Source organism: Crocodylus siamensis, chromosome 14 (genome assembly GCF_052110815.1).
Source record: "Crocodylus siamensis isolate JL-2025a chromosome 14, ASM5211081v1, whole genome shotgun sequence".
Classification (NCBI taxonomy): Eukaryota; Metazoa; Chordata; order Crocodylia; family Crocodylidae; genus Crocodylus; species Crocodylus siamensis.
The window spans coordinates 20,467,275-20,495,095 of record NC_143408.1 but is presented as its reverse complement, the minus strand read 5'-3'; the positions used below and the strand labels follow the sequence as shown (position 1 = coordinate 20,495,095).

General features: G+C 50.3%; 1 protein-coding gene across 3 annotated transcripts in view; it reads left to right on the top strand.

Moving 5' to 3' along the window:
• The window catches only part of LOC149853431 (opioid-binding protein/cell adhesion molecule homolog), a 649,187-nt gene extending 637,615 nt beyond the window's left edge, over positions 1 to 11,572 (top strand). For all 3 annotated transcript variants that reach the window (XM_090027258.1, XM_090027257.1, XM_090027259.1), the window contains one exon: positions 5,761 to 11,572. In XM_090027258.1, the coding sequence (XP_089883384.1) occupies positions 5,761 to 5,861 (101 nt within the window). In that variant the 3' untranslated portion in view covers positions 5,862 to 11,572. The remainder of the gene's footprint in view (positions 1 to 5,760) is intronic.
• Positions 11,573 to 27,821: the final 16,249 nt, after the last annotated feature.

Here is a 27,821-nt window from a genome sequence, read left to right as displayed (position 1 = left end):
CACATGTCGCACCGGCTCGTTATTAAGCTTGCCCTTGACTAGTCATAAAGTCATGTTCCACTCGGGCTCCCTTAGAATAATCGGATCCTTTAAGAGGTTTGTCTTCCAGCAAGTGGAGCACATAGAAATAGGTCTGGAATACAGTCACGTTCGTCAACCTGCTTTCAGACTCATCTCCCACCGAAAATTGTCTGTCTGGCTGAGTAATCCCTCCTCTTACCCCCTGCGCACACACAAATTGACCTTACAAATTCCCAAACAGCTTTATGTCTTCTTTATGGGCCTTTCTCTGCATGCCTCCTGATTTTGTTCCTCTGTAGTTATTTTTCTTTATGTCCTTCCCTGCTCTGTATACGGAGATCTTTATTGGGTGTTTGTCTTTCCAATTTTTTTCTTCTTTGGTCCTTCACAACCCATTCTCCTAGGTTTAGCCTGAGAGTGCAGCCTATATACTGTGCCCTCCCAAGGCTGAAGAGCTGAGATACACAATGAATTCTCATTGTGCTGCGTTGGAAGGATACATTTTACTTCCATCCAGTATGGGCCTGGTTGATAAACTGGGGGACGGTGGCATGCTGAGTGACTTTATAGCATGCCAAGCGCTTGCAGGCCTTAAAGGGGGCTGTGCACCATTCACATTTGCTGCATGACAAGCAGGTCTAAATAGGGTTTGCTCTTAGCACAAGCTAGTCTGTGACCCTAGATACCTACAGAAGCAGTGCTGTTATGAGTAGAGCATCTGATCCTATTCAGGCAGAGGACTTGAAAATCTTAACCACACGGCTGCATGAGCATTAGAGTACAAGAAAGGGAAACAGACCTGTTAATGGAGCTGCCTACGCACCACTTACTTGATTAATATCTGTATCACGGTAGTCCAGGAAAAGGGAGTGCTGGAAGGAGGACACTCAGGAAGATTAATCCAAGTTAACTTCTAAGCAAACTAACTCTATGCAATGGAGTGCTCATTCAGAATGAAACTGGCCTGAATTCAGTTCTTCTGAGTTTTCTTTGGAGAAAACTTCAGCCAAAATGAATGAAGGCCACTTTTACTCTCAAGGAGCACATCCCTGAAGGAGTGAAATGATGGTTAATTCCTTTTAAGTTCACAGCTTTACACAGGCCTGGAAGGGACCTGCTGGGTCTCCAGGGCCACCTTGTGCTTCTTCAGGCCGCCACATCACGTAACCCTTCTCATAAGTGAAATGAGCTCCATTGTAAAAAGTTCAGTTTCTTTGCCTTTCCATCCTCTCCTTCCTTCCTTTCTCCTCTGCCCACCTCCACCCCCTGCTTTCTTCTGAAAAGGCTGCTCCAGAACTTAACATTCCCAAAGTTGCAGTTATCTTCCCAAGTCCCCCTTGCAGCTGGGCCCCAAGTAAGAGCAGGACCCCATTCTGCTAAGTGCTCTCCACACATAATCAGGGAAAATTCCTGCCCCAAAGAGCTTGCAGACAAGAGGGCCAAACAGCAGGAGGGGATATGGCTACAGAGTAGCAAAGTGACTTGCCCAAGGTTATAGAGGAGATCAGTGTCAGCACAAATACAACCAGCTTCCCACACCAGTAACCCATCCAGCAAATGCATTACTACTGACCCTGTCCAGTGTCCACAAGACCTGGCTTAGGGCCTGATAGCATTTAGCACAATACTGGACGTTGTGGCCAGCAAGACACGAGCAGAGTAGATAAACCTCCATTTCTTTTTTTATTTTCCCATAATGAAGCAACAGAAATGCAAATTTAAATTTGGCCATTTAGGACTGAGGGCATCTCATACATCCCCTTAAGCCCATCACCCTGGCATCTGGGCAGTATTCAAAACCCTTTATTTTTTTACCTTGCCTCCCACTGCACACATACCCACCTACCTGCAGCACATTAATAAAAGCGCTCAGGCCTCAAGTGAAGGAAAAGCACACTGAATTCCACCCTGCCTTTTATTGAATCAATATGCTTTAAGATCAATCTCTCCCCCTGTAATTAGATTTTCTTAAAAAATTATTTATGTGCTGCTCTTAGCGTTTCCCTGGGAGATAAACCTACCTGTGTGCCGAGATCGGGGGAGCAGATGGTGTCCATGTCGCGCTCTCTGCATGCACAACGTGCTAAGAGGCACAGGATTGGGTTTCTTTTCCCATTAGTCAGAGCTGAAGATCTCAAATTTAAAACATAATGAGCTGGTGTGATTAACCAAGGCAGTATTTGTCACTGCTTCTGAGTGGTGAAGGGAGGTCAGGGTGCTTGGAGAGTGCCCCTAGGAGGGAATAAGGGAAACCTGTCCCTCTCTGATGTTGGTTTCCATCCCCAGCTCTTCTCTAGAGGTGCAATGCTGCAGGGACGCAGAGCAGGCCGGGAGGAAGGAGTCCTGGAGCCCTCACCAACACAGCTCTGAATGGGCCGAAGCAAGCTGTGGGATCCTCAGTTGCAAAACTACACAGCAGTTTTAATGGCCAGAAAGGCAGCGCAGGGTTTGTGCCAAACATCCCATGGGCCAGGTTACAGCAGGAATAAGATACAAATCCCTGCTGTGTGCTGCAGGGTACAGGGGGGCAGCTTGCTTTCCTGCTCTCTGCACAGTGACATCAGAGTGCAGGAAACCTCCAGGCCTGCATGGACTTGGGTGCTAGAGGCAGGAGCATGGTTCACAAGCTCAGGGTGCAGGCTCATGGGCAGCAGGGTCCGCTCAGATTGGGGCGGGGAGGGGGGACTCATACTACTGATAGCCTTCCCCTGCACTCCTGAACCACCCATGGCATCCCCACTTTCCACTGATAGGGTATCTCCTAGTCCCCCACTCCATCCCAGGAGTCTTTTAAGAGGGGCAGGTTTGACCACAGATCAGCTGAATGCATGCTCACCGTTTCATCTGTCCGCGCCTCTCCTGTAGTGCAGGGAAGTGAACACAGGAGCATCTTCACCCTGAATAAAAGAGAGTTTCATTAAATGAGACTTGCACAGGACAGGTACGGTTATAATGCATCAGCTGCCACATGCTCATGCATGGCAAAGGCCCGCCCCCCCACCTTTTCAGGCAATATAATTGTTCACCAGTCCACACCTGAGGACCAGCCCCACAAACACCCACTAACGAGCTCTCAGATGCCAAAGTGAGGCAAGCCAGTGAGTTATCTTAGGCGAGCTCCGCGCGTTTGAAATCTGGTTTTGCTGCATTCAAAGGGAGAAAATAAAATCAATGTCTTGTTCCTGACAATATCCCCCAGTATTAAAAGGAATGCCACTACAATTATCGGGGGCTGCTTGCTGGATGCCGTGGTTTGCAGTCTGCCCATGTGCCTCGGTTGTTATCAATTTTTAATTAGGCTAGTGCCATTAGGCTAGTTAAATAACAACCGAGATCTGTCTTTTCGTGTACGGGGGGAGTGGAAAGAGCCCGCTGGAGAACAGAACTACAAGAGTGTAAAGCATTTAAGAGCAGTTACAGCATAAAGGGCTCCAGATGGGAGTAGTTTGGCTCAGCTGCTTTCTTTTCCATGGTTCCAGTCAATCAGGGTTACTATAAAATTGCGATTAATGAATCAAACAGCACGATGCTTTGCTGGCGTCTTTAGTCTCTAGCAATTCCACTGAGGGGCAGGGGGAGGGGGCGGTGTCTGTCTGGAGATAAAGCCTATTTTTGCTCCGGCTCAATTCTAAATCCAGAACTATTTGCAAAGCTCTGCAAATATAACAATGACTGGAAGGGCAGGATACAACCAGGGCTGTGCTGCACCTGCAGTTTTGGAAGGGCAAAGTAGAGATGGACTCTTTGGTAATATGGTGCTCCGGTGAGAGCATTTGGAGGCACGCGGGCCGCAGCACGTAGCTGCGTCTGTTGTGTGCCAAAAGGACGGGCAAGAGTAACCGGGGAACATCTCAAACCAGCAGGCCAGTGGCACCTGCGTGAGGCTGCACGAATGCTCTTTGCATAGCTCCGACCCGTGAGCCCATACCTGCCCATCCAGACATGGCCTTGCCCCCCGCCCGTCTGTGTGGATGGACTTACCCTGACCTCCAGCACCCAGTCCAGTCTCATCCCTACTGGTCGATCCTGCCCTGCTGCCGCACCTTCTTCCTGACCCGCCGGTCCCCAACCCCAACAGTTACAAACCTGACACTGGTCCCAGCCTGGAGGTTTTGAGAGAGACAGCTGTTAAGGGAATTGGCAAAGATTCCTGAACTCCATCTCCCTTTCAGGATCTAATGTAGGGAAACATGTCACTGAAAACTGGCTCCTAATGCGCCTCGGCAGCAGCCTTACTACTAGTGCTATAGTGCTTTCTCAGCTAGGGACAATGTATTACCTCTGGCTGCCTGGCATTCCCCGCCCGGGGGCATATGCATTGCAGTCTTTTGAGCCAAAGGCTCCCTTCTTGCTTTGGTAAACACATCAGGCTGGGGTGGTTACGGCATCCTGACCTTGCAGATGCATGAGTCCCCCAGCAGGCCGAGGCCCTGTACAGGTTGGGGGCAAATGAGCACTACACCAGCTCCTTGTTCGAGGCCTTCCAGGGATTCCTAGCGTGGCCTGAGACCACTTTCAGCACCATCTCCCTCACTGGGTTTTCCTCACAAGCGAGGGCATGGAAAGCTTCTCACGCCATGCGGGGGGGGGGGGGGGACAGGCCTTGGTTCTGGCATGCAGGAGTGCCAGATGAGCCCAAGCCCATTTTCCTCATAGTAAGACCCACTAGGGTCTCTGCTGGGTCAGGCCCTGCAGTTTGAGCTCCCATTTGGGAATATGCCATGTAGGGGACATGCCTTACCAGGAAGAGACACCATTTGTGACCCCCCCAGCTTCCAACACTTTTCGACTGATACAAACCAGGCAGCTTTGTGGAGACCCACACCTTGAGTAGGCTGTTTCAACCTTGTCCCAGTCAGACAGCGAGTCTGGGGCTGGTAACAAGCAAGCACGTTCTACCCCAGCACCAGCTGCATTTCTGTGGCCAGTTGGGCATGTCTAATGCCTCCAGGTGATCAGCTCAAGAGCAGCCTCCATTGGCAGCAACAGGGGAACGACTGGGAAGCTCCTGAGAAGCCGTGAGCCCCTGCTCTCAGCTTATGTCCCAGGGGACAAGCCTCCCCTTTTAGAGCCAGCCAGTGCTCTGTGCTTCCTTTAGACCCAACACAAATGAGGCCTCATTAGCAGCCACAGCACAGAGATGACAACCTCATGATGATCTAGTTGGGGCTGGTCCTGCTTTGAGCTAGGGGTTGGACTAGCTGATCTCCTGAAGTCCCTTCCAGCCCTGTCCCTGTCTATAGCTCATGTAGACGTCCTCCAGCTAGCCGCCTGGGGCTCACGCTGACTCGGTGTGGACGGTTCCTAACTGGAGTCGAGCTGAGGGTCAAGGGAAGGGTGCGCAGGAGCACGCGGAGGCAGTCGCAGCAAAGGGAGGGGACCGCGGCTCTGTGGCTGGAGGGCACACGATCTCAAATTGCGTGGCACAGGCCAGGATCAGCGTCGGCAGCATCCCTCCCTGGCGGGCTGCAGCCGGGGAAGAGGGCTGCTTCCCGACAAGGGGCGACCGAGTCCTGCGAAAGCAGCTGAGGGGATGATGTGGTCCAAGGAGGAAATCGGGACCACGAACAAAAAGCAGGGAGGGAAGGCCAGCCGTGCGCTTATCGGGGATACGCTTGAGCCGCAAAGCATTTCGCGTGGGGCTTTCATTTGAGCTGCCTCTCTCTGAAAAATGTTAATGCAAAAGCCCCATCCCTCTGCGTGGCACTAACAGCCCCTCTCTTTCTCTACCTTGTCCAGGCCCTGGAGCAGTGCACGATGGCAGCAACGCGGCTTCCAGAGCAATGGCCTGCCTCTGGCTATCGGGCACCCTCTTTGCTCACTTCCTCATCAGGTTTTGATAAGAAAGCAGAGGGTCCTTGGAGGTGACGCCTGGCTTCTCCCACACCACAGACTTTACTCTCTACACTGCGGGGGCAACCACCACCGTTTTACAGCGTGAACGTACTGCCGGGAGGGCGGGGGAGGGGGTGAAGGGGAAGGGGAAAGGGAAAGGGATCAGACAGCCTGGTGAGGGGATAAGTCATGGGGGTTTCTCAAAGCAAGTCATTTTCTTCTGCCCCAGCCCTGCCCCTGAACCCTATTTATACACATGTCCGAAACAGGAGCGTGTCTCGGCCAAGCCCATTAAAATTGCCCCAAGAGACATGCCTTGGTTTGAGAGATGATGCATAGCGGAAGCTACAAAAAAAAAAAAAAAAAAAAAAAAAAAAAAAAAAGGAAAAAAAAAAGGAAAAAAAAAAAGAAGAGTCAAAGTGTCCTATTATCTCTGTGTCTCTTAAGCAAAAGGATTGTTCTTTCTACTTGTTACACTGTACATACTTGTTCAAGTTTCTAAGTGTCCAGTTCCACCTGGGTTTCGCCTTGCTTCCATCTGGGTGGATGTTTTTATAGGCTTCATCCCGTCAAGCAATCCCCACGCCCCCCGCACCTGGGCTCTCAGCAACCGCAGGAAACAGTGGCTGTGGCTGGCCCGTGGCACTAGTGCCATGGAGGACCAGAGAGCCCTTAAGAGCACAGCTAGGGAAATGCTGGGGCGCTGTTGTTGCCTTGCGCTAAGCTGAGGGCTGAGTGACTAAACTGAGCGGATCTATAGACAACATGGTGAGCCATCCGTCTTTCCATCCATCAATGTAATCAAGCAGGCTTTCTACCCATCTATCTCTTCTCTTCACCCATCCATCTAATTACCTACCCATCTGGCTTTCTATCTAACCATCTATTTGCCATATTTATCAACGTAATTATCTGTGTTTCTATCCAAATCTCTCCTGCTCTGGTCTCCATCCATCCATCAGTGTAATCATCTCAATCTCTCCAGCCAAGTTTCCTTCCCTCTCCATCCAGCCGTTTATTTTTTCCCCTCTGTTTTCACCCGGGCATCCACCTGTTATGGCGGAGGATAGTTAGAAACTCCACAACCTTATGCTTACGCCACACGGCTCCAGGCTAGCTCACGGCCCAGCCAAAAAGATGAGCAATATCTGGCCCCTTGTCTGATGATGCCACGTCAGAGTCAAAGCACAAGACGGGTTAACGTGTACGTTTCAGTAGCAATCCATTGCTTAGTGCCACCAAGAACAAAAAAGAATGATAATAAAAGAAATCGAGCTGCTTCTGCCGGCCTGCCTCCCCAAAATGTTTCCCTTCCAGCAGCAAACACCCTGGCAAACCCACCCCCTGACAACCCTTTGCCTTTCAGAGCCAGTGACTTCATATCCGCTAACAGGTGCCTGCGGCTCCTCAGGGCGGCATGCTGGATGTCTTTCAGACCAGCCCCCAAGCGTCTGCGGCTCCGAGCGGTGCATCCACTGCCCGTTCGGGGTCCGGCAGAAGCCATCGCTCACCTCCGTCGCCAGCCCTGCTCCTTTTTTGTTCCCTTAGAAATCCATCCAGTCTGAAGCTGATGGAGGCCAATTATTTTGCTAGTGTGTTGACATCACTCTCATGTTTGTTTGGGAAGCTCTTATGAGCAGAGGGTACTTGAGTAGCTGACTTAATTTCCAAGCACTTGATTAACTCAACATTGAAAACAGACGGGAAAGAGGAAGGGAAGGGGAGGGGCGGGTGGAAAAATCAACACAAAAACCCCTATATTCACGTGGTTTCCTGTGTCTCAGCTGTTTCTGTTCAAGTCAGAGAGGGAATTTCTGGTGCCGGGCTCTGAAATGTAGCAGCAGCACTATCGAAACTTTGACTTTTCAGACTGTGGATGTTTGTTTCAAAGGTTCCTCCTGGTTTTTCTCCAAGTTTCCTGGCTCAGTTTAGGCCTTATTTGAAAGGGACGGAGCACTTTCTTCAAAGCCCGGCGACAGTAAGAAGAGGACTCTGTAGTGCCGTGGTGTCTTTGAATGTACTTTTCCCAGTCAAACCTAACCGCTAGCTTTCTGAAGCAGGAAGGAGCTCAAGGACTCCAGCCTTCGCAGATTGATTCAGTCCACCCAACAGCCCTTCCCATCACCGCCCTGGAGCAGATGGGGCCGTGCTGCAGAAACCGGATCCGTGGAATAAATGGAGCGGCTTCTACAAAACCTGCCAAGTAGAAAGCTTTTCGCTCGCCCTGATACTGCAAGACACAGAGACTACTTTTGAGGTAGAAATGGAGGTGAAAGGAGACCGTGATGTATGTGGGGTCCCCCCCACCTCTCCTCTTTTTTTTTTTTCCTTCATTTTGCAACCGTGGCTCTATGACTGTCCCGCTGACACTTGCAGCGGGGGCTGAGCGCAGTCAGGGAAGCAGTAAGGAAGTATAGGACCTACCGTACTGAGCTGCTTAGGCCACGTTTCGGGAATGCAAGATGAGCTTGTGGAGAATGAGTGACTGGCACTGGCTCCCAGCTGTGATAGACGGATGGTCAAGAATGTGCCATTTTGGGTCTTCAGCTCTGTCAATAAATGTAAACTTTCATGAATGATTACAAACAAGCATTCTGATGTAACTTATACAAGACTAAACATTTGGGTGGTATATTCATAAAAAAGGAAAGGGAGGGTCTTCTTTTGTGTTAACACACATAACACAATGCCAGCCCAGTTCTTGAATGTACATGTTTTCTTTCCCCATGTATTTTTCCTTCTAAGGAGGGAAGGCTGGAGTACGAGCATGTTGCACTTTCCTCTAAATGTTTTCCTGCTCTGAAAAAAAAATCTAACAGTGCCCTCCCCAGCTTTTGTCTGGATAACAGGAACTACATTTCAGCATCCACATGAAGAAAAGGAAACAACCCGCTATATCACTCTACCAAGAGCACTACACAGCATGGTAGAGAGAAACATAAGGCAAAAAAAAAGGACAGGAAATGTTGCACGCTGAGCTAATCTCTACAGGAATCTTTGCTGCAACATTTTGGCCCACAAAGACCTTCATTTTGGTACGTCACTAAAGACACGCAAAGGTGTATTTTTAAAAGTCCAATATACATATACTGAGTTCATTGGCTCACAAGAAGGAATTCGAAAGAACTGAAGCAATAGATTTTCATCACTTTACCCCCAGGGTCAATTTAAATATATGTTTTAGTTCAGCCACAATTTGTAGCATGAGGGGGCAGGAACCAGTGGATGTCACCTGAAGCCTATGTATGTACTACAGGAGGCCAGATGTGATAAATGCAGGCAAGTCGGGGGGGAGGAGGGGTCCTCAAAATCTATGACTTGATACTCACAAATGTATTATGTGGATGAAACTCATAAAATCAGAAACAGCAGCAGCAAGTAGCTCTGCCTGTCAAAGGAGGTCATCAAACAGCATTTTTTGCAGCTAATTCTGCTCCAGCGCTGTTGAGAATGGGAGAAGAGAGCAGCTGGAGACCACAGAGACGAGGTCCTCAGGAGGGTCATTAGCTCACCCTATGTAACCCACTTTTCTTCCCCTCCCAACCATCGCTAGGGATGCAATAAGTCTACAAGCCTTAGCTGGGGACAATTTCTGGGGCTCAGAAGAGGAAACACAAATTACTCTTACAGGCAAAGCTCTATCAGGTAGCATCCAAAAAGCCTTTGCCTGCAACAAAACCCAAAGCAAGTCCCAATAAGCTTCCATGTGTTTCATGGACCCACTAACACTTCCAACGGAACGGAAACTCTAGGCGATCAAGCTGGTACCAGACTTTTCTTGCACACTAGGCAACGTTATGTACCCTGTTTATACGTGTTCTTCAGGTGGATTTGATTTTGAGTGGGATCTCAGGAGAAATGCTGCTCTGTGTGTGTGTGTGTGTGTGCAGGCTTAAGATGGCATAGCATATTACTCTTTTGGGCAAAGGTATACAAGAGGCTTTTCACTTGATCATCTCAAGTGCCCTGAGTTTTTAAGCTAAACTTTGGAAGGATGCAACAGGGAACCTCTTGTTTCTTGAATCTGCAGCCCATCTCCCCAGAAGACCTTGATGTGAAGATGATGCTCTAGGCTTGCCTTGAGCAAGCCATTGTGTAAGGCCCTCTTGCAAGATCCATGACATTGCTTTTAAAGAAATCCATGACAAACCAACTCACTGGAAAAAGAGATAACTCAGAAGAGTGATGCACGTGGCAGCAGGACAACGGGAAAGGCTTGAAGATGGTGGGTGAATCTTTGGGCCACTTGGTCTGGACAGACATCTCAGTGTCCTTGCCCAGCAGATGGGAAGAAGCAACGGCTAGGAAGAAGACATTTCCTGACTGTAACCCCCCCCCCACCCCAGTTATCTCTACAAACTGGTGAAAATAAACAGCCACCACTGCAAAGCTGAACGACATTTCCATTTCTGGCCAAAAACCCGATTCACCCCCTTGCCTCCCTCACTGACAGCAAGAGGGTTTTAGTTTTTTTGCACAGCCCTAAGTTTTCAAAACTTTCCAAGTGCAATTTTTTTCCCCCAAAGGAAGGAACATTTAAGTAGCCACAGGAAGCCTTTGTAAAAGGCAGTGGTATATTACTGAAGAGTCCTTAAATATGGATACGATGGAACGGCCCCATTCCCAAGAAAACAAAATCCATCCTTCCCTTGCTGTAGGAAACCAGTGATAAAGACTGCAATTAAAAGGTGTGGCAGGAAACAGCTGGAATTTTGAAACCAAGGCCAAAGGATCGATGGTGAACGCACACTGTCCTTCTGCTGGTTGACACTTTACACTTTGGAATATACACATATATATGTGTGTGTGTGTGTGTGTGTGTGTGTGTGTGCACATATATATATATATATATATATATAAAACGCACACACACACACACTCTTTAGATACTAAACATGCTGGGTCCAAGGCCAAGTGAATGGAGTGGATCAGGCATGTTTGGATGAAGGCAAGTGCATGCCCAGGTCTTTCCAGTATTGTTGAAGGGATGCTTTAGGCTCATCCAGACCCATGGCTTGAGGACTGAATTCTTCCAGCTACCATGGGCAGTGAGCGTGAAGAACAGGAGACCCTCTAAGCGAGTCCTGTCTCGGCCACACTGTTAGTTCTTTCGACAGAGAAAACTGAAAGGCTTGTCTCTCCTTATTACAACAAGTGGGGAGATGGGTTTTTTTTTGTTTTGTTTTGTTTTTTTACAAGTTTTAAGTTTCTTGTGACATGTCAAGTGCAGTTGTGAGGAACATGTTGGATGTACGAAACCGTTAACTGTCCAGTTCCAAGTCCTTCTCTATGCTAGGTTTAAAAAGTTCTTCTATGACTTATCAATGGTGCAGTTCTACTAGCTGTGTCAAGGCAATGGGTGTGCACATTTTTCTCACAATTATCCTTAAAAACCACAAAAAAAAAAAAATTAATAATTTTGTGTGTTCTAACGCTTTAAAGAAAAATAAAAGATCGAGTGGATACAAAAAAAAAGCAAACCTTTTTTTGTTTTGTTTTGTTTTCCTTTCCTGTCAGCCTTCTAGGATTACTATGATTTGATTATTATTCCTGAAAGCAATGAAGTCAAGTCTTGATTTTTTTTCCGTCGATAATTGTATTAAAAGGGTGAATATACTACCTGAATTTTGTGCATGTTACATTGTAGTTGTAACCTTTTCTAATTCAGAAAGAATAAGAGATGGTTGTGATTGTGCAGTGTATCAATAAAGTTTGAAGAACTTTGTACCTTTCGGGGGCTTTTATTCAGGGCTTTGCCCCATTTTACCGCCCCCCCCCCCCGCCATGGGTGTTAGCAAAACAACAGTTTCTAGCTGCTGGAGAGCTTCAGCTTCAGCTTCCCTCTTTGAAAAAGCACTTAGGCAGGCATGTGTTGATGAAGAAGTCAGTGGGACTCCAGCATGTCCTTAAGATTAAACAGGTGCTTTAAGTGCTTTGCTGATGGCGGATGGAATGAGGCACACTTTTTAAGTGTTTTGCTTTCCTTTAGCCATACAGGACTGTGTTGGTGCCCTCAGCTCCAATTCTACCAGAGCTGGCACTTCAGGTTTGTGACTAGCCCTCGAAACCTGCCTCTCCCTTTCACGTGAAGGGCTGGCTGCGCTCAGCCTCCCTGCTCCTTCTTCCAGGCCTGGGCACATCCCTGAGCAGTCAACCAGTGCAGCACCTGGAGAGACGCTGCATGCATGCGTGGAGCTTGCCTGGCTAGGCGAGCCCTGCTCTCAGAGTGAGCCGTGATGCAAGAACTAAACCCAGGGTCTCCTAAGCGGAGGACAGCTAAGTGAACAGTTCTTCTTAAGATCCCATCCACCAGGAGATCCCTTGTGTTCATCAGGCTCTCACTATAACCATCCTATCTGACCCATGCATACCTGTCTCACAAGGTTCGTATCCCACATTTTTCACGTGCCCCTATACTTCCTTCTTCCCTCATCTAACCACCTCCCCACCCACACACCCATCAGCATGCAGGTAGCAAGTCCACCCCATTAATTCTGGCTGCACTTTATCCATTGGCTTGCCTTTTCATCTATCATCCATCTATTTATTTCTACATCACCTACCACTCACCAGTCATTCATACACACCCATTATTCTCCACTCCCATTCATCTCCCCCGCCACGCATCCATTCTTCCAACCTACCTGCCTAATGTAACCATCTCCACACATATATCCCTCCATTTATTTATTTAACCATCCATCCCATCCATCTATCAATCCATGCAGCGGGCGTCTCCAAGCTAGCCTCTGGCAGACACATACCTATTTACACAGCCACTTCAGTGTAATGAAAATCTTTGTTCTTATCTCTCACTAACATTCAGCAGGGGAAGCTTTATCCAGTTATTCTTTAAGCACAGCAGTTAAGTGATCCGATGCATTTTCTTTATCTTGTTCAAAAATACATGCTATTAAAAAAAAATCCCAGAAAAACAACAGCAATGCCTTTGGAGATGTAATAGTATTAAAGATGTTTCTGTCTCTATCAAGATATATCGACGCAGGAGCAGGGGAAAATAAATAGAGAGCAAAAAACCGTGGTAGAGCGCAGGCTGGGGCTTAACCTTTCTTAGCACAGTGCACAGCTTCATCCCTTTACAATGCATTGCTGCCTGCACTTCAGGGTGTTTGCCACTGAATAACACCAAGCTCCTGTATGACCAGGAGGTCCCTTCCAGCAAAGAGATTGTTTTCATAAAGGGCCAGGGCATAATTTCATAGTGCTATACATGTCTGTGTGAGAGCGGGCAGGCTTCCCGGTCTCTTTACCAAAGAGTTTGTGCAGGGTTGCACCGGCTTCCCCAACACAGATGCATGCAAGACATAATAAGCAAAGCACCCTCAGGCTCTGACTAGTCTGTAATAGTCTATCAAGCCCTCACTTCTCTGTTTCAATACCCAAGGACATTGCAGTGGGAAAGGCTGGTCTGCAGTGTTCAGCCCACCTTCTTCCCAGGCTCGTCTAAATGGAGCCCCAACTACTTTGCATTGGGTTCTGCGGAGAAACTAATGCCCAGGAAACCACTTGAGGAACAAGAGAGGCAATATTTGCCTGGCCTTTACCATCACCAAGGAGCACTAGTACAGGCCAGACACAGGGGCATGTGGGTACCATCACTGCTGTCATCTAGGCCTGCTGTGAGTAGCCTCTAGCCCCATTGAGGAACAAGTGCCTGTGCCTCCTTTGCACCAGCACTCTTGGGGCTGTGAAGGCAGAGCTATTTAAGACCAGGACCTGTGTAATCATGGCCAGATGAGATGGGTTTTATGACCCTGAGCTCTCACTCCTCACCTATGCAGCAGGTGCGTGTCAGCAGCATGCAGCAAGCTGGATCAGGACCTTGATTTACAACCCCGCAAAAGGCAAGGGCCCCGATAGACTGGCATAGCCATCGGCACTGGTTCTGCTGCTGATAAGCAGGCTGACCTGGTAGTGCTCTGCCCAGCTGTCTGGGACAAAGCTGGTTCATCACCATGCTAAACTATGGCAACATTTCTGCTAAGACAAATGGCATTTTACCAAGGTCATTCCCTGCTACTCTTCCACCCTGAAGGACAGCAGGCAACAGAAAACAATACGTACTTACCTCTACCTAGCTACAGTTACCTTAACCTCCGTGCACCAGACGAAAACCTAACGTGACCACTGACCAGTCTCAGGGTGGCTTTTGCACACATTTTCTTTCCAGCTGTGCCCAGAGTTTGTGGATGCTCCCAGCTAGGCCAACATAAAGGAGCCTGATTTCAAGAAGCGGCAGCTCAGCAATGATCAGGCCCCTTTAGGGGGGCTGCAAGTTGAGCCCTAACACATCACCAGTCCCTGTTACAACCATTGGGCTTCAGATCTAGCAGCTCCAAGGGGAAAAGCTCCAGCACTTACAGACTCAACATACCACCGAGGCCTTGCTAGAGAAGCTACTACAAATGAAGACAGTCGTATTCCTTTTCTGGCAGTGCCAAGCAAATATAAGAGCACTCAACACTGTCGATTATATTAAACTGCAGAGCCCTGATGAGGTGAAGAGAAATTGCGCCTATCAAGGGGGAAATGAATGACCACTAGACCACCTTAAAGATAAATACGTGTGAAGAAAAACTGCTTAGCACACAGCAATCACCTTTAAAGACTCAATGTGTGCAAGAGCAACCACACTGCCATGGCTGAAATATTGCAGGTATTCTCTTTCCTAAACACTGGGAAAAGCAGCAGAGCCTCAGAAATTATTGCTGGGTAATTTATCTAGCAGGTCCATTAATGGTGCCCAATGACAAGGGTCACGCGTGTCAGTTATTAAAGTTAACAGTTTGCAAATGCTGCCATTTAAATGTCACCCTTTTATAGAGCACAGGACTGGAAGGGGCCTGCTGGGACAGTCAAGTCAATCCCCCATCGCTACAGGAAACAGCACCCTATAATCCTGCTCTTAAATGCAGCACCCTCCAGCTCCAGTTAATCAGCCTTCTGTGCTGTTTCACTCTCCTTGGGCAGTGGAGTTGGGTTGTTTCCTCCGCTCTGTGTGTTTGGTTTCCCCGTTTACAGCCATTTTCCACCAGCTAATCTGGTGCTGTTGAGATCCCCAACACCACGGGGAATGCTGAGCGTGGTCTCTGGTGAGGGACTCTAGGTGGCACAATGAGGCAAATTCAGCCATGCCACAAACAATTGTCACTTGGGTCAGAGCAGGTGGGCTGTCCTTTCTTGCACCAGTCATGGGTTAGGTCCAAAATGGTTCAAGCAGCTCACTCCATCCTGCCCACCACGCAGCAGTGGAGCCTGAGCAACCCCAGGCCCTGTGTTGCAGCCCACCACATGCTAACCACGTTAGCAAAAAAAAAGCTTTTTAAGTACCCCTGATGCATAACACCTGGATAACGTCCGCTCAAGCAGCCCGGTGCTGAGTCAAGCCCCCACCCCTTCCAGGTCGCTACTGGAGAGCAGGTTTCCTGCAGAGCTATTTTCCCTGAAAAACCACCAAGGGCTTTTTTCCTCCCCAAACTCAATTACTGTTGCCTTGAGTGGCAGGGCAAGGGGGGGGGGGGCTGTGCCCCATCAAGGCTGGCTGCAGGTGCTGTTCTCCCACCGCGCAGCTAGTTGTGGCAGTCGACTCAGTGGGGAGAAGCAGGCACAGCTGTGACGGGCAGCCAGATGAGACACAACACTGCCGCTGCCTAACTCAGGGGTCAGCCCATTAATCACAGGGTGACGTGGGACTAGCAGGGGGCCGAGTGGGCACCAATGTAATTCGTTACAATTTACCTGCTAGGCGGCTGTGAGCCGACTCCCTGCCCATAGCGGGTAGGAACAGCTGTGCTGCCTGCTTTCTGGGCACGTTTTGTTTTCCAGCAGCCACAGGGAAGCTGCTGTGATTCCCCCACTCTCCCAGCGCACCCCTGCAGTCCTTGGCAAGCAGTTTTCTGGCACCGAGAGGGTTTGGAGAATGAGGACAGGGTGGGGAGAGGGCTGTGCTCTTTCATCCAGCCTCTCACACAAAGCAGGACTTGGGCGTGTGGCACCTTGGGGCCCATTTTACCCCAGCTCTGCTACCTGTGAGACAGATCAATTGGTCCAGTAGCAGGCCCAGAGGGGCAAAGACATGCTTTGCTGCTCCTTGGGGCCGCACAGACCCCCCACCCCTACACAAACACACACACACAAAGCCTTGTGTGGACCAAGATGCTTGTGCTCCGCCCAGTGCAGAGACCAGGCTGATGCTAGCCAGTCTTCCCAGGCCAGGCCAGGCCACTGGAGTGTGGGAATACAGCCTGAAAGCCTGCATGCTGCACGGCCAGAGACCCACAGAGGAAGGGAGTACGTCAGCAGATCAGAGGAGAAGCTGCTGCTCAGACAGGCCACAAGCCACTAGCTCCAAGCCGAGAGCCACCTGCAGCAAGTGTCAGCTGGGAGCCAGCTCCTCCAGGCTGCCTGGCTCTCACGGGGGGTCCCTGCCCTCTGCCCATCCCTTGCAAGTAGCCAGAGGCGCACTGCTTCAGGTGGCCTGTCCATGCACCATGACAAGCCACTTGGCTCAGTATACACCAAAAAAAACCCGCCAAAAAAACAGAGAGGCTGAGGCACTAGGAACGGCGATGGCAGCCCATCCCTCCCATTTGCACAGAGCCCCTGGGACTGCACAGGCCAAGCTGCAATGGAGGGAAAATTTACTTCTCTCCCCAAGTTCAAATGGAAACTAAAACCTCTTCCGTATGTGTATTGATTTTATGTCGGCCAAACACAGGTGGCACCTTAATTGTGATGCGTGTGATAGCTCAGTGCCTGAAAGCTTTTGTTTATCTCTACCTGGTTAAACAACTTTAAATAATAACAGGTCAATACATCTGTCTATTGACCAGGCCTACCCGCCCCAGCTCAGAGGAAGAGGGAGAGAGGGTAAGCATACCGTAGGACCAGCCTAGTAAGGCAGCCGAAACCCAGTGCTGGCAACCTCCTGGCCCAGTGAAGCTGGGCTGGGACACGCAGAGGTTTCCGGAAATAACGCTTTGAGCCAGGGTGGGATGCCGGGCAGGACTCCCTCACTGCACAATGCTCTAGGTGATGCCTCTTCTCCTACAGCCACGAGGAAGAGGTTTCAGTCCCCCCCCACCCCCGTCCGGCCTCTGCAAGACACATTGTCTCATTCACTCCTCTCTATGCTCCTGAGGCCAGGGGCAGGGAGAGTTGCCCCAGAGAGCTCCCCTGACTGCCCCCGGGCTCGGGGAACAGCGGTTACCCACAGCTCCCCTGCCTGCTGCAACCCCCCAGCAGGGATCCATGCACCAAACTCTCTATTGCCAGAGCCCAGGCCCTTCTGCTGATTTCAAGTGCTGCTGCCATGAGGGAAAAGCCAGGCCGGGTCCCAAGCCACCCCAGCACTGGGGCTGGGCTACCCCCATAGACGAGTTGCCCACCCATGTTGATCTCCCTTGGGTTGCCGTCCATCGTCTAGGGAGCGAGTGGGATATGGCACCTGTCACTCACCTGGCTCAATTTTTAGCTAAGGAAGGAATGCAAATGTCTCTCTCATTCCTCACCAGATTTCAGTCAAGGGCTTTTTTTCTCCTTTCCCCTTTTCCGTCACCACCGATCAATGGCTGTTTCATTAATGTGCAATCACAGTCTAATTAACTCGGCATTCAATCTCTACCACTTAGTGGTCCCGTCGCCAGCTTCAAAGCCGCCGCCTGTTTTGCAAGCGACAGATTTCCTATTACTGCCTATTTCAGCATGAGCAAAGTGACTGGGAGTTGGAGGGAGGGCTGGCAGGTAGCTTGGGGAGGCCACAGAGGCACCCAGGAGCAATGATCTACCCGCTCCTGGTTTCCCTGTTTAACAAATAATTGTGCTTGTGAGCAAACGTGCAGCCTTCCCACTAACACAAGGCTCAAGGCTGCAAGATAGCAAGGTGCACCGTGGAAGCTTTGCCTCACCATCATCCAGAGCATCAGGTGTGGACCCTGCCCAGAGACAAGACAGGGCAAGGGGATGTCTCTTCCAAGGCCTGTTGCTTGGATACTCTCCCCACTTCCCCCATAGGCTTTGTCAGAAAATGACCCTGGAGAACAGGGAGAACTGCAGGACACAGGGCTGGACTGGCATGCTAGGTGCCCACCCCCTGCAGCTCAGGGCTGCTCCATATGCCGAACACCACCCCTTCCCACCCCAATTTACTACAATGAAATAGTTGCTCCTGATCTTTAATACCAACAAAGATGGTTTCTTCTCAGCTGAAGCTGGCCTTTAACATGCAAAAACTTGGAATTCAGGATGTGGTATGAACTCAACAACCAAGGGTTTACCTCTAACTGCACATCCATAGATGCACAAGCATGCGTGTGCTCCAACCTCTCTCCTTCTTTCTCCTACTCCTATCCTCCTCCTACATCCCTAACACCCCCCTGCATGCCCAAGGGCCTGTCTCTCTTAGGTTAGAGCCACTCTAGGCCTCATCAGGCTGCCTCGGGCTGTCAAACCCCTTGCTTCAGCAAGGGATGCTGCAACCAGGTCCCAAGACCCAGCCCTTTGGTTTTCCAGTCTTGGCTTTCAGAAGATGCTGAGCTCCTGCATCAGACCAGTGCCCTGGACTAGCCAACTCTGCCTCATCTGCACTCAGTGCCTAAGCCACACGTTTGCAGCGGAGACCACTCGCCCAACTCCCTCACTGCATGCTCCATTAGACCCCAGGAGGGAAAAGGGTGGGATGGTGCTTGTTAGCTACCCTTTGTATTTCCTTCCTGGAGGAAGTCTGTAACCTTGGAGGTGTGTGGAGCTTGCCTAGAGCTCTGTCATCCATCCTAGCTTATCTCTGCAGCCGGCACATGAACCCAATTGATCATATGCTTTTTCTTGTGGTCCCAAAAGGAGGGGAAGGGGACCATGGAGTCAGATACGGCTATGCTTTTCTGCTGCTTTCCCAATACCCAGGAAAGGCAGCTGGGAGTGAATGAGGCTGCCTTTTGCATGGGTACAGTCTGGGCACTGCTTAGTCCCCGCCTGCTTTGAAGAAAAGCAGAAAGAGGGTGGCAGCCAGTGAAGGGTCAGGAGATCATGCAAGACACACATCTGAAATCAGGAGATCTCAAGTCTATTATCAGCTCCATCACTGGGCTTTCATGGACCCTTTGGTGAGCCGTCACCCATCCAGTGCCTGCTTCCCCTCTGCTTTTTCCACTGAGACTGTCAACTCTACTTCTACTGTGTGTGTTCCCCATGTAACATGTGGCCACTACTAAAAGCTGGAAACTACTAACACGCCACAGTGCCAGCTCGCCGCATTCATGCCCAGCAGCTCCCCGTCTCATTTCTGCATCACTCAGAGGATTATACCTGTGCCCACGTTCCCTGAGAATCCAGGAAGTATCCCCAATGCAGGCTATTTTCTGCATTACATACTGTCCCGTACACAAGCATCCCCCATCTCACTGCATGGGATTTACTTTTTTTAGCAGCAAATCCAAGCAACAGAGAATTAAGCCACTTGAAAAGGTCTGTCTCAATCATAGCCTTGCCCTGGAAACCAACTGCTCTACACAGTGGCTCCACATCTCTTGTGTTAATCAGGTCTGGAGCCAATGAGCCCTCCTTGCAGGTAGGAGGGGAAGGAAGGGGCTGGACAGGGATGGGGAACAGCTGCTAGTCACAGGGACTGCAGTCCCCTGGAGCATATGGAGGAGGTTAATGCTGGCCACATCTCCCTGCTTCACCACCTGATGCTCGTTGGTACTGAGCCAGGGGCAGCTGAGCCCTGGTGCTGCCCCAAGGCCAAGTGACATCACTTGCAACATCTGGCTTGGGACCCAGCTGATATAATCCACATCTGCTGATCCCAGCCCCAGGCTATGGTCAACCTGGCTCCCACACAGCAGAGAGGGGTGAAGGGAGCCGGAGGGTGCCCCAGGATGAAGAGCACTGTGTCCCATAAGAATGGGAGCCCCGGAGTCATCCTCTCACCCTCATGCACCAGCCTACCTAGTGTCCAATGAACAACATGAGGGCCCTCTCTCCCAGGGCAGGACGAGCTGTCAAGCTGTGGAGGAAGGGGAGGACATGGCTCTCTTGCTTTAACCAGTGGCCCAAGGTTGCACCTCCTTTGGCAGACGCTCACGGGCTCTGTTTGCTAGGACACCAGGCTCAGGGGACCTGGGTCTGGACAAGCTGCTTCCCCACCCCAGTGTGGAAAATCCTAATTCCCTGCTCTTGTAAGGTGCCGAGAGAGCCCAGCAGGGTTCTTGAGTTGCTCTAAACAGCGGAAGGGCTGCCGCAAAATCGAAACACTTTGCTAGCTCTCTGCAGGGTCCTCCATCACACCACTTTGCTGAGGAGAAGTCTCAGGGCTGATGGGAGGCCTGCACCCGTCTCAGAAAGAGCAAATCTGTGTTTCTTTTCTCTCCTTAATCGGTGACCACTTTGTTTAAAAAGCATGAAATTACTACTCTGCCTCTCCAAAGTACTGGTTACTGAGGAGAAGATGATTATTATATCAGGAGCAATGGGACTGAACAAGGCCAGAAACTCACATCAGAAATTATGAGAAGACACCTGGCAAATTTCTGTGCATTTGTCAAGGTTAGGCTCTTCTTAAAGGGGCACTGCCATCCTTTGATGCTGGAAAACAATCACCGCTCTAGGAATCAGCTCACACTCCCCACCAAGGCCTTCCTCTCCGTACGTGAAAATGCTGCGGCTGGTTTACAGCAACATCACCCTGCGATCAAGTCTAAGAAGCACTAGTCCAGGCGAGGCTCAGGGCGGACCAGAGGGCCTGCAACACCTCACTTAGTCCCTGCTATTAGTATATTCATACCTTATGGTACCCGGCGCGCAGGTAGTGTTAAGGAGTCTCCCAGGACGCACTGTTTCTGGGTAGCCCAGCACAAAAAGCCACAAGATATGGCAGCTGCAGGGCTCTAGGAGAGCGGGGGAAGACATGGGGCAAACCCACAAGTGCTCTCCAACCAATTTGAAGGGGGGGAATTGAAGGAAAGAGGACAGGAAAGGGGCTCTGGGACTGCGTCTAGGTCCCTGCAGCTGCAGGCAAGCACTCTGCCCTATAATCGCATGTGTAAACATATTAAGCATAAGCACCAGCTCGAAGTCAACAGGAGTGTTTGTCTACCTTGCCCCAGATCTGGACCTGCACTTGGCTTGTGCTGGACACATAGACCGTGCGGGCTCAGCCACATACAGCTCCCAGCGAAGGAACTAGGCACTCCCCCCCTCAGACCGTTCCCACTGCCCAGCTCACCCCCGATCTCTCCGTGCCAGTAGAAAGCAGCCCGATCCTCCCTTGTCTCTCCTTCACTGCCTCTCTCCCTGCTGAATAAATGCTTTAATCCTTCCGTCGTGCAACTGCTTTCAGTAATTTGCACCAGGGCGCAGGCATCGGCTGTATTGTATCATAACTCTGCACAGTGTTCAGGATGCCATTTGTATGGAAGACGCTATACAAACCAGAGGTTGTACCATATCGATTATGCTGTTAAAAATGTCCTCTCAGTAATATCCATGTCTTAGCTGTTAAAAAATGAAGTCTCCTAAGCAAATCATTTAGGAAGGGGAGCATTCATTGCAGCCCATAGAAGAGGAGGCAGAACAGGCCAGTAATACCCAGGGCATTGGGGCTGAGAGGTGGCGGGGAAGGGGCAGTAATCTTGTGGCATTACCTCAGAGATGCAGGGTTTTACTCCATGGACTCTCTTCCCAGATCTGCATGGACCTGTGGGGAAGAGTTTAGATCAGACTCCCCCCCAGCTTAGGTTTCCCCTCCCATGCTCTGCCTATTCAGAGTGCAAGTTCTCCAGACCGGGGACGGTCTCTTGCCAAGTCCACATGCAGCAGATCGAACAGGACTGGCAATTTTGGTTGGGTCCTCCAGCTACGACTGCAGTGCAAGTAATAAATCATCATCATAAGCACAGCTGAGTACACGTTATCCGTGATCACAGCTTTCAGGTGGAAGCTTGTTAAGTCTTTTCTGACACTCCACATCACAGCGTACAAATTCTACCTTGAACAGGGCTCAGATTGATGGAGTGACCTTAGCTGCCCTCTAGGCGTGGATTATGATATGGGAAAATGGGGTGGAGAATAAAGAGATTCAAATGACTGAAGAGCATTCTAGTGCGGCAAAGTTAATGCATCTAAATTCGCCAGGTCAATGCAAATTACAACTCATTAGTTGCATCGCTCCCTCCTATACAAGCGCCAGGCACCGCGAGAGGAGCTGTGGGCTAGAGCCAGCACTGGGGTAAATCAGCAGAGCTGAGCCAAAGTCTGCAGGAACAGGCCAATTTACACCGTGAGAGGATCTGGCCCATATATTTTCTTTATTACAGTATCTTATTTTAGATTAATGGAGTTATGGCCCCAGAAGGGGACTCAAAGGAACTGAAAGCCGATGGGAGTTCTCATGTTAATTCAGTTTAATCGTGGCTCCTTCTCCTTGGCTCAGCCGTCGCCGTGCAGGCACCGAGTGAGCACCTTGGGGAAGACCAGGTCCTTTCATGAGATCAGCTCATCTGTCTGCCCCCTATGGCAGGGCCTGCAAGGAAGTGGGTTGCGAGGCTGCTGTGAGAACCCCCACTGGCCTGTGATTCCTGTCTGTGCCCGCAACCTTGCAGAGCGATTAAATCTTTAATTGCATTTACATACGTCCCTCAACACGTGCATCTCCAGCAAGCAGCACGCCTGGAAGTAGCTGGCTCTGGCAGGACTGCAACTCGAGCCCTTGGAGCCCCAGCTTGTGATTCTGGGGGGCACAAATGTGCCAGTCCCGTTTGAAAACCCTGGCCCAGACCCTTGGTCGATAGACAAGCAGCAGTATATAGACTTCCTTGGAGCCATTTAGCAATTCGCCAAGGATACAGGAGGGTTTCCTGCTATTTTGACAGGAGTCCGGAGATACACAAGTGAACGCAAGCAAGGCTGCCCTCTCCAGACCTTGGCCAAGGAGCTCGGAGTCAAGTTGAAGCTCAGGGTGACCCTGGCTTCTACTCAAGGAGGCTTAGTGGGTTCTGCTCATTGCCCTTGCCCTCTCAAATATTGCAGAATATGTGCCCTCCCGAAGATTGCAGAAGTCCTTTGGGGTGCCCTGAAAGACTTGGCAGGCAGTAATGATCTCCAGGGGGTGCTGAGACCTGCAAAGCCCTATGCTGCAGCAAGTGTTACCTATCGATCTCAAAGCACTTCCTAAAAGAGATCAACATGATCGTCCCCATTTTACAAAGCGGGGAGTTGGAAAGGGACAAGTCCAGGGTCTCCCAGCAGCGCAGTAGCAGAGTTTCTGGGTTCCAGCCCAGTGACTTGCAGCCTCCACCATGTCAGCACCCCTTCCCCTCACCAATGGGGGAATGACAGCCTGGTCACAACCCCCGGCTGGGACCTCATGATCCAGATGCAGAGATGAGGCAGCCGTGCTAGGAGAGGCCACCCACCCCTTGCAGAACAAATATATCAAATGCAGAGAAAGGCCACACACGGGGCCTGCTCCCTCCACCCATGCTGCCTGGCCTCACCTGACATAGCCATGCCTGACTCTGGGCAAGAAATGAAAGGCAATGCTTGCTCTCCAGAATTAAGCTACTCCATCCTGACCTTGAATGTGGGGAACAATGGCAAGTCTCTATCTCCCTGCTGCTGGGTGGGGAGGGGATGGACCAGACCCATTCCCAGTGCTGCTGGGACCACAAGACATTCAGCCACGGCAGCTGGGTCAGGGCACCAAGGCAGTGTCAGGCTCCGTCATCCTGTGGACATCCCCGACCTGCACTGGCCCGGGCAACGTGCAGCATATGTCCTGGAGCCTCCCTGCCACCATGCATGCCCAAGGCATCACCTGCCGCTGCTCGTGCCTTGCCAGTCTGTTTAACAATCAGGGTTAAGAGTGCTGCTACTCGGTACAGAACTGCCCGGGCCTCCGCAGCCCTGTTTGAAATGAACCTGCCACCTCTTCGCAAAGCCACAGCAGCCACCTGGTGCTCTCCTTTAGCCCCCGACAGCCCCTCGCCCCTAAGGAGTCCTCCTGCCACATCTCACCGTTGGTGTAGTCCCACAGAAGAGCTGGTGTAGACCCAGCTAAGAGGCACCCCGAGGAGGAAGAACAGGGCACGACACCATATGAAGGGGAGCCGTTTAGTCTATTCACTTCAATTAACAGGTCAGGCCACACAGTATGTGCTGGGTCAAAGCAGCAGCCTGACCACAGAGCGTTGCAATTAGGGGTGGGGGAAGCCGACGAGGCCTGTTCTTATCCCAGCTCAATCACTCTGTGCCGCAGTTTCCCCATCTGCAAACCAGCGGATATGGCTTTCTTCAAAGGGGTCTCCCCGAGACTGGATTCACGAATATCTAGTGCAGTGATTCTCAACCGACAATGGGACCAACAAATACAGAGGACGAAGGGTACCCCAGGAAGTGTGAGAAGAGAGGCAAGGAGTGAGGAGATGAACAGATAAGGGCAGGCTCAGGCCCCACTGCTGGGCCCTTCTGCAAGGAGGTACGCACTATAATAAACACGTGTGTTTTTCAAATGAGGCATCACTCAGCTCACAGAAGTTATGGAGAGGGCCTCAACTCCGAAAACATTGAGAGCCGCTGGCCGTGTGCTGCAAGGCCCTTAAGTGGAAAGCAGCAGGGAGTGTCGGTGTATTGCTGCACATCAGGAAACCCGAGGCCGTGACGGCTGCACCTTCTAAGTGCTCCAAGACAGGAGCATGGCACGGGTGAAAAGCACTTAGACCGGGGCTCCCAACGTTTGTGTGCCCAAGGCCACATTCGAATTTAAAAGAAAAAGCAGCAGGCTTTTTGGACAGCATTTTTGGGTTGGAATAATAATTTTTCCTGATCGTGAAAATGTGCCCGGGCACCTGAATAAACCTTGGGCTCCACGGCACCCGTGGGCGCTGCATTGGGAAACACTGATTATTAGACCATCCACATGGCCACTAGCAGGGAGGACAGGCATACTGACACAAGCTATAATCTCGCACATCTCACCAGCCATCGTAGTGACAACAGGACAGCAGAGACTTCAAGCCCATCGGCTCCCGGGGGACGAACCCACACTGAAGCCTGCTCAGCTGCCCCTTCCCTGCCACCGTTCCCGACACCAGGGAGACCAAAGCTGATGCATGAGTCCTCCCTTCCCCAGGGCTGCTGCCCCCATTTCACTCACTGTATAAACCCACCCTAATTCACCTGGTGCCATCACAACAAACCAGACCCCCTCGGACCCAGATGCGCAAGGAAGCATGCCACAGTCATTCTCGTGTCATCTACGAGCCCAGGAAAGAGCATGTGACCAGCTGTGGTCGTCTTTCATCACAGCTGGGGGTGGTCGGGTAAAGGGCAGGGAGAACAGGGAGCCAGTTTACTCACAAAGGGTAAAGAAGCAAAGTTTGCATGCATGAAGCAGGTGGAGATTAGGAGGTCCCTTTAGGGAGGGGTCTGAAGGGACTGGAGAAGATAAGACGTGGTTGGTGCAGTAGGAACAAGGAGGTAGGGACTTCAGCCGAGCAAGGGCTGGGCAGCAAGGGGGACTCCGGGTGGGCTTCCCTGGCACAGAGCAGGGCTACGGTATGCAACCAGCTGGAAGAGCAGCAGCAGGACAGGCTGCACCAGCTCAGACCCAGCTAAGAGGCACCCCGAGGAGGAAGAACAGGGCACGACACCATGTGAACACAGCCCTACAGGGCCGCTATGTGTCCCATCTCATCTTGGGCTTCGTCTACACTTACCTGCCTTTGCTGCCTGAGCGCACAGGACCCAAAACTTTTCCCTGAAATCAGATGAAAGCATATTTCTTCAGAAATGTATCTCATTTCCTCAGAGAGAGGCCAAACCATGGCACGTCTCCCACCTCCCCAAGGCTCAGTGCTGGGACACAGCATCCTATTTCAAGGTTACAGTTCTCTAATTTCCACTTCCAGCCACTGGATCTTGTTATGTTGCTGTCAGCAAGACTGAAAGGCCCCACACTCACAGATCTCTGCCGTGTGCGAGTACCTGTTCAGAGACTGAGTCACTGCCCAGACTCCTTTCCATGAGCTGAGCTGAGCTCCTGAAGCACCTTCATGGCCCTCTGAGTATTTCCACATCCTCCTTGAAGCACGGGCACCAAATCTAGGCACAGTCCTCTAAGAGCTATCTTAGTAATGCATCCAGCTTGTGGCCATATCGGTGGAAAGGAAAAGGCAATCAGCAATTAAAGATTTTTTTTTTTGCAAAACTCTTGTTGGTCTAATAAAAGATATCATCTCTACTGCAAGTCCTGATTATCTTAGCAATGCTGCATACCGTGACAAGATGCCTTCTCTATTCCTCCCTGGCATTACTCAGCATTTGATGAAAAAAACTTGGGTTCAAGAAACCTTGTGCTCTCTCTCTATACAAGTGTATTTAGTTAGTCTATGAAGGCGCATAACCCTGCCTTATTACTCCTTTTGTTCATTAATCCATATAGGTATTAATTAAAAATCACAACGTTTGTCTGATGCTTGTCAGTGGGCTGACAGCTCCTTGCTATGTCAAGACTTACCGACCTGATGGAGAAAAGCAACATCTCCTCCCTGCCACTGCCTCCAGTATGGACGGTCACCAGTCTCTGGGTTTTGGTAGGATGCCACATTACCTGGTCTTAACACCCCTTTCTGACTTTGAAATCTATGGAGGTGTAAAGCAACTGTGGGAAACTGCATCAGTTCACTGTGGAAATCTTCATGCAGACTCTGTTACTGGACCCGCGCACCCGAGGGTTACTCCGCAAGCTACCCACAGCAACACAGGTTCTTTCTTCACCCGTGCGGTATCCGAGTGCTTTCCCACCTATTATCATGCTAGTGTTGTGGGTGACGCTGTAGCCATGACAGAGCAGGATCCATGCAAGAGGCAAGGACATTTGTGTGATATCTTCTACTGGATCAGCTGTACCGGCAGGAGGCATATAGACAAATGTTTAGTACCAAGTACCTGACCCCAGATCTCTGGGGGAAGAGAGGACTGGATTCCTGTTCTGCTTTTCCTGGCCTGAGAAAGGGGACCTGGTACCCAAAAACTTGTCTATGTCTTTCCCAACTATAAAAGTTGGTCCAATAATAATAATAATAAAAAAAGATATCACTCACAAAAGTCTTTGCTTTACCTGCTGAAGGCACTTTACAAAATTGCTCATGTAGCCCCATCACCACCAAGTGCAGCCACCACTTGGGTGGAACGCAGGCACAGATACAACTTAGGCTCAAGAGGGGAAAAACGAAAAAAAAAAGGGAAATCACTGTATGGAAAGACCAAACAAACACTAGCTGGCAAAGAGTCAGCCACGAAGTACAGTAATTAAAAGAGGCAATGACTCCTAGAAACTTCCCCTGGGTTGGACTGTCAGAGATAGCTGGCCCTTACGTAGGCTAAATAGCAGACAGATTGTCTTGGCTGGATTTTCCTGTTAGGGACTATAAGCAGGCCCCTCTCCTAGAAGCTGTGCCCATGATAATCTGACTGATAAAGACAATTCCCTACTGACATAATTATTCAGGGCCCGATCCTGCTAACACGCCGGCACACAGGCATTGAGCCTTATTGTGCATGGAAAGTTACCCCTGGGCCAGAGGGGGTGTGTAGGATGGGCTCCGCTTGTCTGAATTTCAGATACGCAGCTCTCCCTGCTCCATTTTACATGGTTTCCACAAGGGAAACACATACACAATAATGTGGAAGCCAAGGCCTGGTTTGGTAATGACACTTGAGAAGCCACCTGCATTCAACATTTTGACCTGGAAAAATTCAAAGTATCCAAAGATCGAAACACCAGCCAAGGCAGAAGGGGGTTTTAACATGTCCTTCTCCAGAAGGAAATAACCCCTGTACGTCACCCCCAGATACCAACTGTGCTCACGCTCCAAATGCAACCAAAGTACGGCCTCCAACCCTGCAAAGATTTTGTGACTTGTCTACTGTGATATACCGTGGCTTCAACA